At 41.6% G+C, this 14614-nt stretch overlaps 1 protein-coding gene across 1 annotated transcript in view; it reads right to left on the minus strand.

Moving 5' to 3' along the window:
* Positions 1 to 3455: 3455 nt before the first annotated feature.
* Positions 3456 to 14614, minus strand: part of PTDSS2 (phosphatidylserine synthase 2) — a 49424-nt gene continuing 38265 nt past the window's right edge. Inside the window, exons 10-12 of the mRNA XM_081874920.1 lie at positions 14460 to 14605; positions 6569 to 6754; positions 3456 to 5772 (exon numbers count right to left, since the gene is read on the minus strand). Coding sequence (XP_081731046.1) covers positions 5628 to 5772; positions 6569 to 6754; positions 14460 to 14605 — 477 coding nt within the window. The 3' untranslated portion in view covers positions 3456 to 5627. The remainder of the gene's footprint in view (positions 5773 to 6568; positions 6755 to 14459; positions 14606 to 14614) is intronic.

Here is a 14614-nt window from a genome sequence, read left to right on the forward strand (position 1 = left end):
CTAAAATCGACCTGTTCCCTTCCGCGCGTTCCCTCCTTTAATATACAATACAGATTAGAATAATCAAATATGATTAATTAAAATAAAATTGTAAAATATAATTAAGATAATCAGATATAATTTTACACCCTTTGGATTCCAAATTTCCCTTCCCCCTTTCCCGGTTGCGTTCCCAATGTTCATCAACGCCTAATGTCTTCCTGGAGCTCCCACATCTATCTAGGCCATAGTCCTTTACCAGTCATCTTTAATTTCGAATGTCCAATCTTGGAAGGAGTCTATCTCAAAAAAGCCCATTTCTTCCATCCAGATTTTTATATTTAGGAGTAAAAACTCCAATTTTATTTCTTTAGACCTTTCAAATCTGGATGTCCCAAATGTTCCCACTTCCAACTTTATCCAATTCTTGTTGTTCTTGTTGTTCTTGTTGATCTCTCTCCTCCTTTTTTCTTCTTCTTTTTTTTTTTCCTGCTCTCCTGCACAAATGTTCTAATTCCAAAAGCTTCTAATTCCTCTGCAGAGGCTCTGTTATTCAGGAACAAAACATTATGCCAAGTCCCTTCCATTCTTCAATAGATAAATCTATTGTCTCCTTTAGTGTGTAGACCTCTGTAGACAAAATAGTGTTCCATTTCTGCAGTTTCCCAGGAGATAAAAAGTTCTATTCAAGTTCCAAGCCAACAATACTTGTAATATCCCTCAGCTCCTCTAGGTGGATTGCAATAACTCAGTTCCCTTCCAGATCACGCCCACCAGTCAGAATAACTTGTTATTCCTTGTTTTAAACAATTTATATCCAATTTATAACAAATGTAACCGGCAAAGTCCTCGTAACAAAGTTCTCATTTTTGTTCTTCCGCTTTGACAGCTCTTTGACAGCTGTCAAAACCTCTCTTTCTCTTCTCCCGGCGCTCTCACGAATCGCTCCCAGGATTCCGGGGGGGGGGGGGGTGTTGCTTTTTAATTCAATTCCACTTTTCTCCTCCAGCTCAGTCTTATAATTTTCCATCGCGAAGTTAGTAACTTTATCAAAATAGGGTTGCACTCAATCTTAGTTGTCAAATCCTTTACTTTAAGTCCTCTACGACAGGGGGGGGGCGACTTCCTTTTTGCGCCTCCCCCGCTCGCTCCGAATTTTTTTTAAAAAAAAATTTATCCCCCTTTTTAGTCCAGGTTCCAATTACTCACGGGTTATTCTTTTAAGTCCAAATTTTCAATAGAAGAAGTCAGCGCTCTCCGTCGAATGGCATGCGGCTTCGCTCGGCAGGGGAAGCGGAGGACTCAAAGCACCACCACCCCCTGTCACCCGTTCCGTAGCCTTTAAAAAGGCTCCTTCGCGGGTCGGGGGGGCGCAAAAGGTGCCAGCCGAGTCACCATGTCCATGGGTTTCAGCGCCCATGGTTTTTGAGGGTCCCCGCGTCGCCGGCGCGGTAGGACCCAGCCCCTGCCGAGCAGGCTCCCTCCGGAGCTCGGAGGGAGTCCGCCATTCGGCGATGGCGCCAACCCGGAAGTCCTCGATGCCTTCTTGCGTGATTTTGGTTTTGAGCCAGATCTGAGATATACAGGGGCTTTGGGCAAAGATGTGGCGGCCGGGGGTGGGGAGAACTTATCTACTTTTGCTGCTTCCCTGACCCCCCCCCTTTTTTCTAAACGACTGGAACCTAGGTCTTCGTATTGAAGCCAGCACTAATAACTGTTCATTAGCTCACTGCAGCTCATAAATGTTTTCAAATTCGAGCCCCGTATTGGGCAAAAGATTCCTGGATTGCAGTAGCTCAACTAGATGACCATCATCATCCCTTTCAACACTACAATTCTGTCTTTAGAAAACAACACTTCCTTTGCAAAGATGTCAGGCTGGCACCCAGAAGCACTGCACCATAAATGGAAGCTGTTTTCTCTCTGCATTTTTTTTAACAGCATAGGCTTCAGACAAGTGCTAAGTTCTTTTTAACACTTTTCAGACAGACTCTGAAAAACAGCTCATTTACCTTTTCACACTAAGCATCACTTTCGTATTTCTGAGCTCAAATTAACCAGAAATAGTGCCAAGGCAGCAAGGGCTGTTATCAGCATCTTTCAATATGAGTGTTGGATTTATAGTCACATAGGAAATGAAGCATCTTGGAATTTGGGCTCCTGAGATTTTTCTGCTCTCAGAAAGAGTTAGAAATATGTAGGCAGTGTCTGATAAAGGCTTACAAATCAAAGGATGGTCCAGAACAGGTTCTATTTAAGGTGAGGTTTCTTTGGTTTATCTTTATCTGTAATTCCTATCAATTGTAGTCCCCACTACCATACTATTTTCCTCCTAGACCGACCTCCCTCTCCTTCCATACTTGACTCTAGTCTACACCAGAATATTTTATGTTTTATACAAACACAGCTATCACATGCTAATTAGACAGTGTTTACTGTGCCACACAGTCCAGAGTTTCCTATACCTAAAGCCTAGAGTAATAGAAACAATAGCTTTTATATTTATTTTCTCCTATGCATTATTGGACATGGCCTAAAATTAAAGTCAGTTCCAATAAGCAAATAACGCATAAGGTATGATATACATTTAAAAAATGTAATAGGGAATTTAATCCATTTTACATTTCAAGCAAAACCCTTATTTACCAGAACCTGGCCATATGCTCAGTACCTCTGTACTGATGCAAAAGCAGCTATAAGGATTATAGCTATAGACAGATGGCACTCATACACCTTTGCTTACGCAAGTGTCTAAATTAAAATATATGGTAGGTAATATTAGTAACAAGACAGCTGCAGTTCATTCTGTACTCCTTGACACCTATTTTACATTATGGCATTGCAACACAAGCTCCTGGTGAACCCTTAATTCTGGAAGACAGAATACTGGGAGAAAGCATCACTATACTTCCACAGCCAGAGGTCAGATTTCAGAAACTCAGAAGAAGGGGTCAATAACTGGTTTTCTCAACCTCACAGATGATGAAACTGATATTCCAGCAAGGAGAGAACTGGCAGTGAGCCTCTTATGTAATGTTAGCACTACAGCCATATCTCTAGGCTAACTATCTTGCAAGTGTGACAAATGTAGCCTGAAGAAAAATCTGAAAGCTCTTTTCGTGCTTAATGGAAAGTCTACATGAATCAGCTTCTCCTTGTCTATTGGCCCCCCAGCTTTATGAACAAGAAATGTGATTTGACCTGTAACCATTTTGTTTTACTTCCACAGGAAATTCAAGATATTCCTGAATAATTTGGTGCAATACAGATCCATGTTCCCTTAAAACCAACAGGACCTAGGTGTGCCTATTTAAACCTTGGGCAAGTTAAGAGAATGTTCCTAATTATCTACTTTTAGTGTAGCCATGTTAATAACTCTTCAATGAGTTAGGCTTTTCCATCACTCTTAGAAAATCACAGCTATGTAGTCAATGAGAACCCACTCCCCTCCAAAACAAAATTTGTAATTCAGGACACACCAGCAAACAACCTTTTATTACATCTGTTCAGTTATCCAGACTATAACTGTAAGACTCAATATTTCAGTGAACATACAGATCAATACAAAAGTAATGTTTTAAGAGGAGGTCAACTTCAATCCCCCCCCCTTATACCTCAAATTTTACACAATTGGTTCCTCAAAAAACAAAACAAAGTTAAAATTCCTTTCACGTTCTCCCCATTGCACTTGTTACCACCAGAATACATGGAGGACACTACAATACAAAATTACAAGGGGGCAGAGTTTACTAGTACAAAAACAGACATGGACATGGCCTATGCAAGCCTTGAAAAACTAGGGCCACATTAGCACAGGTACACTGGTACTACCTCTAGTCAGTTCACAAAACAGGTACAAAATTAACCTGAACAACTTCAAAAACCTACTGCTTCCATGTGGGGAGAGGCTTGTTTTTATGTACCAGCTCAACTCAGCATCTGCTCTTTTAAGATGTCTGTTAATGCCTAGTTATAGCCATAGTATTTCTTATTACTGAACAGCTGAAAAATCCTAATTATAAACATCACCCATTCAGTGACTTAACAGCAGTAAATCTCGCACAAATCAAGAAATAAGCTTCATATGATCTCCCTCATTCTGATCATCATGAAACAGAGTTCCTTCAGTCATTTTATATGCTAAAAAAATTACTTCATTTGCTGAGTTTTCTAAGATTCATTTATATGGAAATATTTTTTTAAATTTTGCCCTGCTGAAAGTGTCTATTGTTTAAGAAGAGAACATTAGTGTCATTGTAGAAACAAGGCAAAGGCAGACTTGTTTTCCCATTCAAGTATTGACATGAAATGAAGCCAAGGTCTGTGCATTGTGCTTTAACCCGCAGCATTTTTGAGATTTTATTGGGGGAGGGGACGGGAGGGAGAGAGGGGGAGAGAGAGAGAGAGAGAGAGGAGGGAGGAGGGAGGGGAGGGCTAACATTTTAACTTATATTCACTTCAAAGCAAATTTCCAGAAGTTTCAACAGATTTAAGACAGTGTTATTTTGTTAATATTAATTTAGTGTTACATTTAAGGAGAAAATTCACACAACCGTTTTAGGAATGTGAAACCCGTTCCTATGACAACTCTAATTGTAGAGAATATATTTGTAACATAAACTCCCATTTGTTCAATGGAGTTTTAGGAGGCAAATGACAAATAAGACAGCCAGAGTTCTTGGACTGGATGCTCTCATGAGCAGTAGCCTTTTAGCATATAGTGGCTGACTGTGCACACTGCAGTTGCCTCGATCTAACTCCACCTTACCTAGTGCAGCTTAAACTCTAGAAGTAACAAGACAGTTCTGGATGATCATATGACATACTCTGCCATGTGAAATTGGGGGGGGGGGGGTCCTAAGACTCAAGGCAAGAGCAGAAACCAGCTCAGTGGTAGAAAAATAAGGCAAAGAACACACGGCTTTGGTGGATTAAATATTTTTCACGTTCATTATAGCCTTCACTTGCTCTATTTAGCTAACAGACAGGAAAGTTAAACTTTCTGGCCTAAGACCAGGATAAATATGAACTGAAGAGGTATTTGGTATCAAGAGGATGCAGTATAAAACTAGCAGGCTGTTTCAAGGTAATGCACCTTTGCTTTGAGACATAGGCAACTAGATCCAGGACCCCCCAAGAGCTGTTTGCAATAGTATATTGTGCAAAGTTATGCAGTTTGTTCTCGAGCTTCAATTGCATCTCTCCATTTATTTTGTTGATATTGTATTAATAGTTGAATGAAAATGAATGGATGAGGAGGACATATTAGTACCACAGTCCAAGGTAGTTGCAGCGGAAAATACCAAACTGTTTTTCACAGTGCACATATTTATTCCATAAAATGTGTTCCTGACACCCCACAAACAGCCATGGTTTTCCAGAACTGAGGCTACTAAGATTCCCTTTGCACCTGTTTAATCCTCCATTTTGTAAGATGACAGACATTTATAACACACTTAGGTGGAGTTCCCCTTTTGGGGGAAGCATTGCTTCTAGCGTTAGTTGTAAACACCTTCCTCAAGAGAGATTAGGTGGCACCTTTTCCAATAAGATTCTCATTCATGAGACAACATCAAAACTTACAAAACTAGGGAGGGTTAAACTTGCAAGAAAAATAACTCTCTCAGTCCTTAATTCATTACTCAAGTTCAAAGTTCTTTCTCTCTGAGTTTATTCCCACTGTGCTCATCTGCCAGTACCGGATGTCCATCACCATTGCTTAAACAATTGTCCTTCCCATATTTATGTTCTTGTTTTTGCCTTCTTATCTCTTTATACCGTAAGGTGATATTTCTAGAAATAAAACAAATACATTTTAGAAAAATATCAGAGGGGGGGAAAAGAGAAACACCATAAATTTAGAAAAAGCTCAGGCCTTTTGCTGCTTCTTTTCATTTCCCTGAATGAGGCAATTATATGACCAAACTGAGTTTGGCTATAGCTAAACATTAAGCATTTCCTAGTTCTAAACTGATAATTCTACAGCAACTACAGTAGCCGTGTAAATACTCAGGATTTGGAGAATATCCTTCCTACCCCACACACAAATTTGTCCCCCCCCCCCACTTCTTTATAAACTCCATCAATTCCAACTGTCCAGCTACTAAAAGACAAGGAGCAAGTTGCCACTATCAATTCAGTTCCTCCATTGTGCAAGCAGCTGCTCCCATTTTCTCCCCCAGATTTAGAGCTGAAGAGTGGAATTCAATGTTGCACAATTACAACCATTCCATCAGCACATGCATTTCTGTCTGCCAGACAGAACAAAATCTCCAGTCTTCCCCCTTGTACATTGTTCTGGGGGACTCTCCTGACATATACATGCCCCCCCACCTTTTTGGTAGAGATGAGTAGGGAGAGAAGAGTGGGGGCACTGGCTTCCACTATCTCAACTGTTTAGTTGATTCTGGCCCAGTGGCTTTAAGCAAAGTGGCAGGAGCAGGAATTAGCCTGCAACAATGGAGAAAGGGAGAAAATGCATGCAGTGAGCCAGTTCCAGTGTATGCCCAGACTAGCACTGTCGATAAGACGCCTGGTGGATCAGACCATGAGTCCACCTAGTCCAGTCAGGAATTCAACCCTTGCTTACCGAATAAAGAAGCGCCACACTGTCCAAATAAGCACAAGTGTGACTCCAAGAATCCAGCACTGAGTAATGTAGAAAGGAAGTGATAATGTCAGGGTGTAGGGATCATATTTTACCACAATAAGGAACTCTGTAGCTGTGATAGCAGCAACCAGCCATGCTTGCTGACCCAACTTCTTATAGAACTTTCTGCAATAATAAAACAGCATTAGTGCATAGGTATACATTCAAAATGGTATTTCTAAAACAAAAACAGAATAGGCACTTCTCTCTGATAACAAGACCATATTACACACAATACTATATAATAGCTTTGTTCTTCAGCAATTAAAAAAAAGGAAGATAGTTTAATTTAACAACTGCCCTTCTAATTTCTACCACTGAAGGTTGAAAAAATATATAGCTTAATAGTTCACAAGCAAATAATCTAGTGTGCAATTTCCCCTTATTTACAAAGCAGAACTTTATTGTTCAGTAACATGACAGAGCAAATGAACTTTGAAGTGACAAGCTCTAACAAAATAAGCTCCAGTAAAATTCTTCAAGAGGCATGCCCAAGTTATCTGTTTCTACAGTGGGAAATAAAAAGTCACATCCCGTATTTGTTGCCTTAAAACACACACTTCCATGGAAAAATCTACACAAGGAAACTTTTAAACAGTAGCTACTGCTATAGCAAGAAAAGTTAATCCTTATTGCCCTTATTCTATTTACTAGCATTAAAATGTTGCCCAATGTGTGTGTGTGGACATTTCCCTCCTGCAAACAATTGTTTCAGACAGGGCACGATTTTCCAAATGTGGCCTGTCCTCTGATTCTCCAAACTAAGTATTTCCTCCAGTCCTGGAAGACTGGAGTGGGACAATTTATTTTCACAGCCCCGACTCTGCAGCTGTGTTTAACACAGAGAAGTGGCAGTTCTCTACAGTGCTGTCTTCCCTCCTCTTAAATCCAGATATTGGTGGCAATACACCAGAAGTGTATTGCTCCCTTCTTTCTCTGCACCGGAACCACCTTCAGCAGGATGGAAAGGAGCACTGTTCTGTTTTTCCTACCCTAAGCTGAAGTCTCTGTTGATGATGGCTAGGTCAGCCAGTCAGGGTTGCTGGCAACACTATATATATTTTCTCTGTTGGAATGAACACCATTCATTTATATGGAGGAAAGTGAAAACATACACAAAGCAGTGCCAGTGAGGTTGGGTGGACCCTGTGTCCCTGGTGATCCCAGAATCAAGCATGAGAGACAGAGGTTTTTTGACTTCTCAGCTGTTCCAGATTGCAAAGTATTTGCTTTGTTCCACAGAACTTCGTGGAAGCTGATGAACCGACAATGACATATGGCTTTTGTTGTGTTCAGTTTCTTGGTCACACAGGGCATTAGGAAATAGCTTCAACATATATATTAGGTGTTTCAAAATATCTATATAGCCATGAACGCAGTCTGCAAAAAAGGAATTCAGCAATCTTTTCAAAATCTTTCAATTCTCAACTGCCTCTTAAAATATTGCCTACCAATACAGGATTTCCAAAGTGATTACGATTTACTATTGAAGAACAATCACAAATAAAACAGACTGGGTTGACAATTTTTCAGGAAAAGCTGGTTTTCATAGGACAGTGGTGAACAAGTTTTCAACCAGGGAAATGGAGCAAGGACACTGCAGTGTATCAGCATCCAGATAGTACTGGAAGGATAGAACACATGGTTTCAAAATTTTGAGAATATCCACTGAAAATTGAGAAACAGGGTCTCCCATAGATATCTCATATCTCAATAAGAAGGACTGCAGGTACAAATGATACAAATCTAGTTGGTATTCCAGACAACACTTGGGAGATTTTTCTACCCTAGATCAACAGTGCATGTTCATGTCCATTTCTAGAGAGTGGAAAAAGAAATATGCCATATGTTCTATCACTAAGCCATGCTTTGCACATATAAGGACCCAGATTCAATCCCTGGTATCTCCAGATGAAAGATCTCAGCTATTATCACTGAGAAAAACCTCTACATGATATCTTTCTGCTAGGCAAATGAGGCAACACCAAATTAGCTGGTTCAGTAGACTGTCTTACTATAAGGCCCTTACCTATGTGCTTGCAGTCAGCTATGACATAGAGCTGGAAGGCACTAAAAAGCCCCTCAAGAGGTCCCACCTTGCACAAGAATACTGTAAAGCAAGATTGTCATCTACAGATTGGCTCTCTACCGGTCAGCCCCTAGATTCCAAACTACAATGTGTTGTAAGCAATGTCGGGGCAACAAATTAGACTGGATTGAAGATTGCAAAGGAGATAACTCCAAAAAGTCTGAGATCAGTAAGCCACTGTAGGCAAGGGGGGGCCAAGAATAGTGTGACCAGGTAGAACCCATATGGGAGAAAACCCACCCATTTAGTCTTAAAAAAACGGAATACTATTCAGGACAAGTCCATACCACTCACATCTAGTCTTGGTGTGCAATGCAGCAGAGGGGTAAAGAACTCCCAGGTCTCTGCAGCCTCTAACAAACTGTAATTTGACTATTTCTCAAATACCTGAATAAAGTATCTTACCACAAATAGAAATGGGGCTCAATTCAAATGTGGTGATGCCCTGTGTTCCTATTTAGCACATGTTTTTATATTGTGAACTGCCCTGAGACGTGCGGGTATAGGGTGGTATACAAATTTAAATAATTAATTATAATAATAGGACTTTTTGTACTCCCACTGTTGTTAGGTTTCACCTTATCATCCTGATTTGTCTTCAGTTCACTTCATGCTTTTAATATCAAGGATCGTAAACCATGTGTGATCTTAGTCCTGAATCAGGTAGGGAAACTTCTATGGTCTGAACCTTTCTCCACAAAACTTGTCAGGAACCCCAATGGATACTTCCAAGAGATAAAACCAACCAAAACTCCACCACTGGTATACCTGCTTCCATCAGCTAGCTATCTAGGACTAACACACCCACCACTGACATCAAATTGCTTTGATTCCATATCATCTTGACCTTATTCTTTGAAAATAACCTTAACAGTGCATTATTTATATAATCCAGAGGGAATGACACGAATACTTTCCTCCCATCTTCCCAATCCAGTTTTCCATGTTTTTCAAAACACAGCACGACAAACTGCAAAGTGAAATTTAATCATGGTAGCCATAGGTAAGTGCATGGCAGAACTGGGGGAAGAGATGAAGAGAAGCATGATAGTGAAAAGGAACTAAAAGGCTATTTAAGATTGAAGGGGTGGCGATGATCATGTCAACATTGTCTGCCTGAAAAAAGAAAGGTACTGAAGAGCAACAATATGAGTGATTGGGCTTTCAATTTCCTGCTCTACTATTGGGAAAAGATCTATATTTACAGAGAACTGGGCGGGGGGGGGGGGGAGTGCTGCCTTCTGTTGAAGTTTGGCTGTTGAATCTCATTCCAACAACTTTTTTTCAGTGTAGAGGGCAAATCAAACTCTCTCTATATGAACTTTAACCAGGCCTTGGGCTGATTAACATGTCCTTTTAACTGTGTTTGTGGCAGGGATGTTACTGGTTTATTTTTGTTTTATTCTGTATTTTGCATTCTCATTTTGTATTTTTATGTTGTGAGCTGCTCTGTGATCTCCAGATGAAGGGTGTATACAAATTTAATAAATAATCAACAGCAACACCTGGCCAAAGTGTACTCAAGATGAGATCCTTAAAAATCCCAGTTGTTTACTTGATCCATATTGGAGACTTCAGGTTATTCTGTTCTGTGATGGACTGTAGCTTGTCATTAACTTTCCTTCTTCATTTTTCAAGATTGTTCTGGACTGACTAGAGCAGTGTTTCCCAACCGGTGTTCCGCGGCAGAGACGTTGCCTGGTGTGCCGCGGGAAAAATTAAAAAATTCGAAAGATATCCGGAGAGGCAGCCTTCGGGCGAGTTTTAATTTTAATTTTCCTTCTCCCACTTAATGCCCCACGCTCGCCCGAGCAGCTTGCAGTCCTCGGTAACCACGGCGACCCGAGGGAGGGGAGGGAACAGGGAAGTCGAGGGCGGCGGCGAGCCGCGATGACGTCAGTGGGCCGCGCCGCCTCGCCCTGGCACGGTGTGAGAGCCCCGGCTAGTGGCGCGAGCTTCGGAATAAGTGGGATCCGCGTGCGCGAGACCGAGATCGCGGGTAAGGAGCTCAGCCCTGGGCAGGAGGAAGCGGGGCCGCGCGTGCGGGCCACATCCCCACAGAGAGCGAGCCTCCCCCGGCCCACCACTCCGGGCAGGGGGCGGCGATGGCGACGGCCGGCAGCTTGCCTGCAATGCCATCCCTCGAGCAGGCGAGGAGCCCGGAGGCTACCAGATGCGAGTCCTCTTTCCCACCCTGCTCGGGAGTCCAGAGCACTTGGTCGCATTCAGGATCTAGAGTGGGGAAGCGGGGCTTGTGTCTGGGCTGGACACATTGGGCTGCCTGTGCCGCTCGACCTGCGGGGAGAAATCAGGGTGGGAGTCACGACCGTGAGGCAGGGCTGCCAAGTGTGGCAGAAGAGGACACGGCCGTCGCACCTGTCCTTAGGTAGGAGCTTCTTCCGTGTCAACCTGCTGCCCTAAAGTCTTGGCTTTTTTCTTGGCTTTTTGGCGGTTGGCACAGAAGGAAGGCAAGGGGGAGGGGAAAAAATTGAAACTTACACTTTCGTGCGTCCCTCCCGGCGTGACGCTGCGCGCTGACGTCACGGGGCTGTAATGGTGGTGTGCCTCGAGATTTTTTTCATGAAACAAGTGTGCCTTTGCCCAAAAAAGGTTGGGAAACACTGGACTAGAGTACCACTCTAATACAACATGATGAAAATACTTTACTAAATTCAGGATAATAGTCCCCTACATCTCTCTCCATGTATTTGACAAGCTGATTGTGGAGGCAGAGCAGCAGAAGCTACTCTTCTCCATCTCCTACAAAGCATGCAATCAATAAGGAAGCCACTAAGAAGCAGTAACAGTGGAAAGTTTCCTGCCTTACAGACAGTGTGCTGTTGAAAGGCGAGATTTATTCAACCAAACTTGAATTCAATGACAAAGAATTGTATCTATTTACAAAGAGCTGCCTTTGAGAGCTGTATTGAACGTCAGTGCTATTGTTCATATTTCACAGAATTATTTTACTGTCAGGACAATTAAAACAGTCTACGCACTGATGCTTATTTGGTGTGCTGAGGATGGACTCCACCGCAAGACAGCTTTAGAATCTTTTGAATCAAACCTAAGTATTTAAATCAATAATTTGATCTTAGCTATGCCAAAGATTGTTAAAATAATCAAACTTAAAACCAATCCGAAGTCTTAAATTTTTTCTGATATGTTCAGAGAAGCAAAAATGAGTGACTCAGCTGGTTTCATATGATTATTTTCTTTCAAAAATCAACAGGGATAAAAAAGAAGCAGGGGACCTTTAAGGAGATGTTTGACCACCATAACCAAGAATGGCCAGCCATTTTGAAAGAGGTACACGTGGTAAAGATTTTCAAAGAGAAATCAGGGATTCAAGACAAGTATCTTGCCATTTAAAAATTTCCTAGAAAGTTCAAATGTCCAAAGTGACTTGGCATTTTGTCAGCGAAGAAATCCTCAGGCTCTAAGTCAAGCCTCCTCAGTTGTTAAGTGGCTATGCCATCTTACTGCTCACAGTATATGGTTGGCTTTGTGGATACAGTCCAGTAGATCAATACAACATTTTGCTTTAAGTACACCTGTTTGTTGCCACCTTCACAGGGGCTGTGCTTACAGTTGTGAGGCATCTAGAACCTCCTCCCAGAAGCAGATTCACAAATAGGGAGCTGTTCCAGCATGTTGTTCTTTCTGAAGTTTCACAGGCCCCATATGTCTTGTTGATGGTGGCCCCTCCAAGGAAGAAAAGATAGGCTATTGCTGGCTGCAATAGGAGCTTCCTTCCCACATTGAAAGGAGTTTTAAAGCCCTCCCCCCTGCCACGAACCAAGCACCCATTATTGGGAGGGAGGCAGCTTAGGTAGTTTTGCCTACCTGAGCAAGAAACAAAAGAAGAAAGCTGCAGGCAACTGTCCTGCTAACTGAAGAAAGTAGGGAAAAAATGCAAAAAACTCTTTAGGGAAAGGCAAAACATATTTGCCAAGAATATATGAAGTAGAAAGGCCTCAGAACAAAAAGACTCTTGTGAACGCAGCATCAGTAAAACAAAAGAAAAACTGATTACAAAGCTAATTACTCTGTCATCTGGCACATGTGTAGTTAGCCATTAGAAAGGCAGGGATAAGAGCCTTCACATCTGTCTTGAATTCAAGAGGTTTCCCCACATTTGGGCCTATGCACTCCCAAATCGTTTGCTGCAGATGGAAAAAAGACTGATAATGACTGATAAAAATCACATTTGCAAATGAATGTTAAGTTTATAGACTCTTAAATGAGCAGCTTTCCTTCAGCATGACAGTAGCATGCACACACAGTAAAATCTGGGATGTTTTGCAGGAAATGGTTCCTCTGAAAAAATATTATTATTTAGGAATTGTTTGATAAATCATTCTGACTTCCTCATAAAATGATGTAGAAGGTATCAGAAAAGAAGTAAAAGTTTAAGTTTTTTCAGAGAATTATATACGTTGTGTTTGAAAAGATGCCTTTTAGGGAGGAAAAAAAGCAGTTATGGAGACAGTTCTTTCGCTTCCAACATTCTCATCAGCAGAAAATGTGAGAGTGGGGAAATTCTTCTTAACTTCATATGGTTCTGGAACATCAGCAGAACTAGGATGTGCTATCATTTTAGCAATAAGAAAAGCAAGTAGTAGAATATTGTTCATCTATAACTCATGATGGCTCTCTTTGCTGCATGTAGTCATCAATTTCTGCATCTTGAATTAGCAAAGAATGGCAACACAGTGAATGAGGCACTGGTGACTTATGATGCTCCCCTGTTCCAATGTTATGCCATGTAGTTGAACAGAGGGCAGAAGAACAAGAGACAAGATGTTTTTTCAACTCAAACACAAGGACTAGAAGATGGGCCGGGGTGCTGAGGAGAGGAGCTCACTAATGAGAAACGGAGGCCTCTTCTTACCTTAAAGCAGGAAGTACATCCCAAATCAGTAGGTCCAACACCAGGGGGCAGGGAATGGCCTGTCACTGCTGAATGTCCTGAAATCCGACTAAGTAATCAGGTTGGGCCCTTCTTCCCAGTTCTAGGAGTCAAAGACTTGCAAGTGAAACTGATCTTCATAAAGTATTGGAACCCTAGATTCTGAACACAGACACTTTTTGTGTTGGTCAGTGAAGAAACAATAAGCTTAAGTAGTGGGATCAGCCAGTTTGTTCCATCACCACTAAGCCAAAACCAAACTCAACCTGAGGGATCTGGGTCCTACTGTTTGGTAAACAAGGAAGCAGAAGGAACAAGCTCTAATCAGGCAGGTGTTTAGTGCATGCACTGCCATGCGAGGGCAGACACTTATAAAATTCTAAAGATGTATAGGACGTGAAAGAGATCTGTTGGAAAATCTCAAGGATCAAGATTTAAGAAGGGTCTTATAGCTAGACCCTCCAGACACAGCTATTTCCCTCAATCATTCAGTCCCTTAGAAAAGGCCATTCAAAGTGCTGTTCTATGCAAAAGCTAACTGTGCCCAAGCTAATATGAATCATGAGCATATTTTCAGGTTGTTGTGTGGTAACGTTTGAGGACAGCACACAGCAAAGTGACATTTTGCAATCCAAAGCATATAACTGGCAAACAATGATATATTTCGTGTCTGAAAACAAAAAACTGCAACTCTTCTCAAGGCTATAGATGTTTTAGCAGCAGCAGCAGACTGATCCATCCATTGCCCTAATATTTTTGCCACTAAAAGGCAGTAATTCTCACAAATTCTAAAATTAAGCAAATAAGCATGAATAAGAGTAACCACTTACGGATCATCCATGAAGTCATAGATCTCTCTCATGGCCACACCTCCCACATTCACATAAAAGACAAGCCGCAGCAGGACCAGATAGTGTTCTGGAGGCATCCATAAGACGAATTTCAAGTAAAAAGTGTTCAACTCTGCTAATAAAAACTGACAGAC

Source organism: Podarcis erhardii (assembly GCF_964252035.2).
Source record: "Podarcis erhardii genome assembly, chromosome: 1".
In the NCBI taxonomy this organism is placed as follows: Eukaryota; Metazoa; Chordata; class Lepidosauria; order Squamata; family Lacertidae; genus Podarcis; species Podarcis erhardii.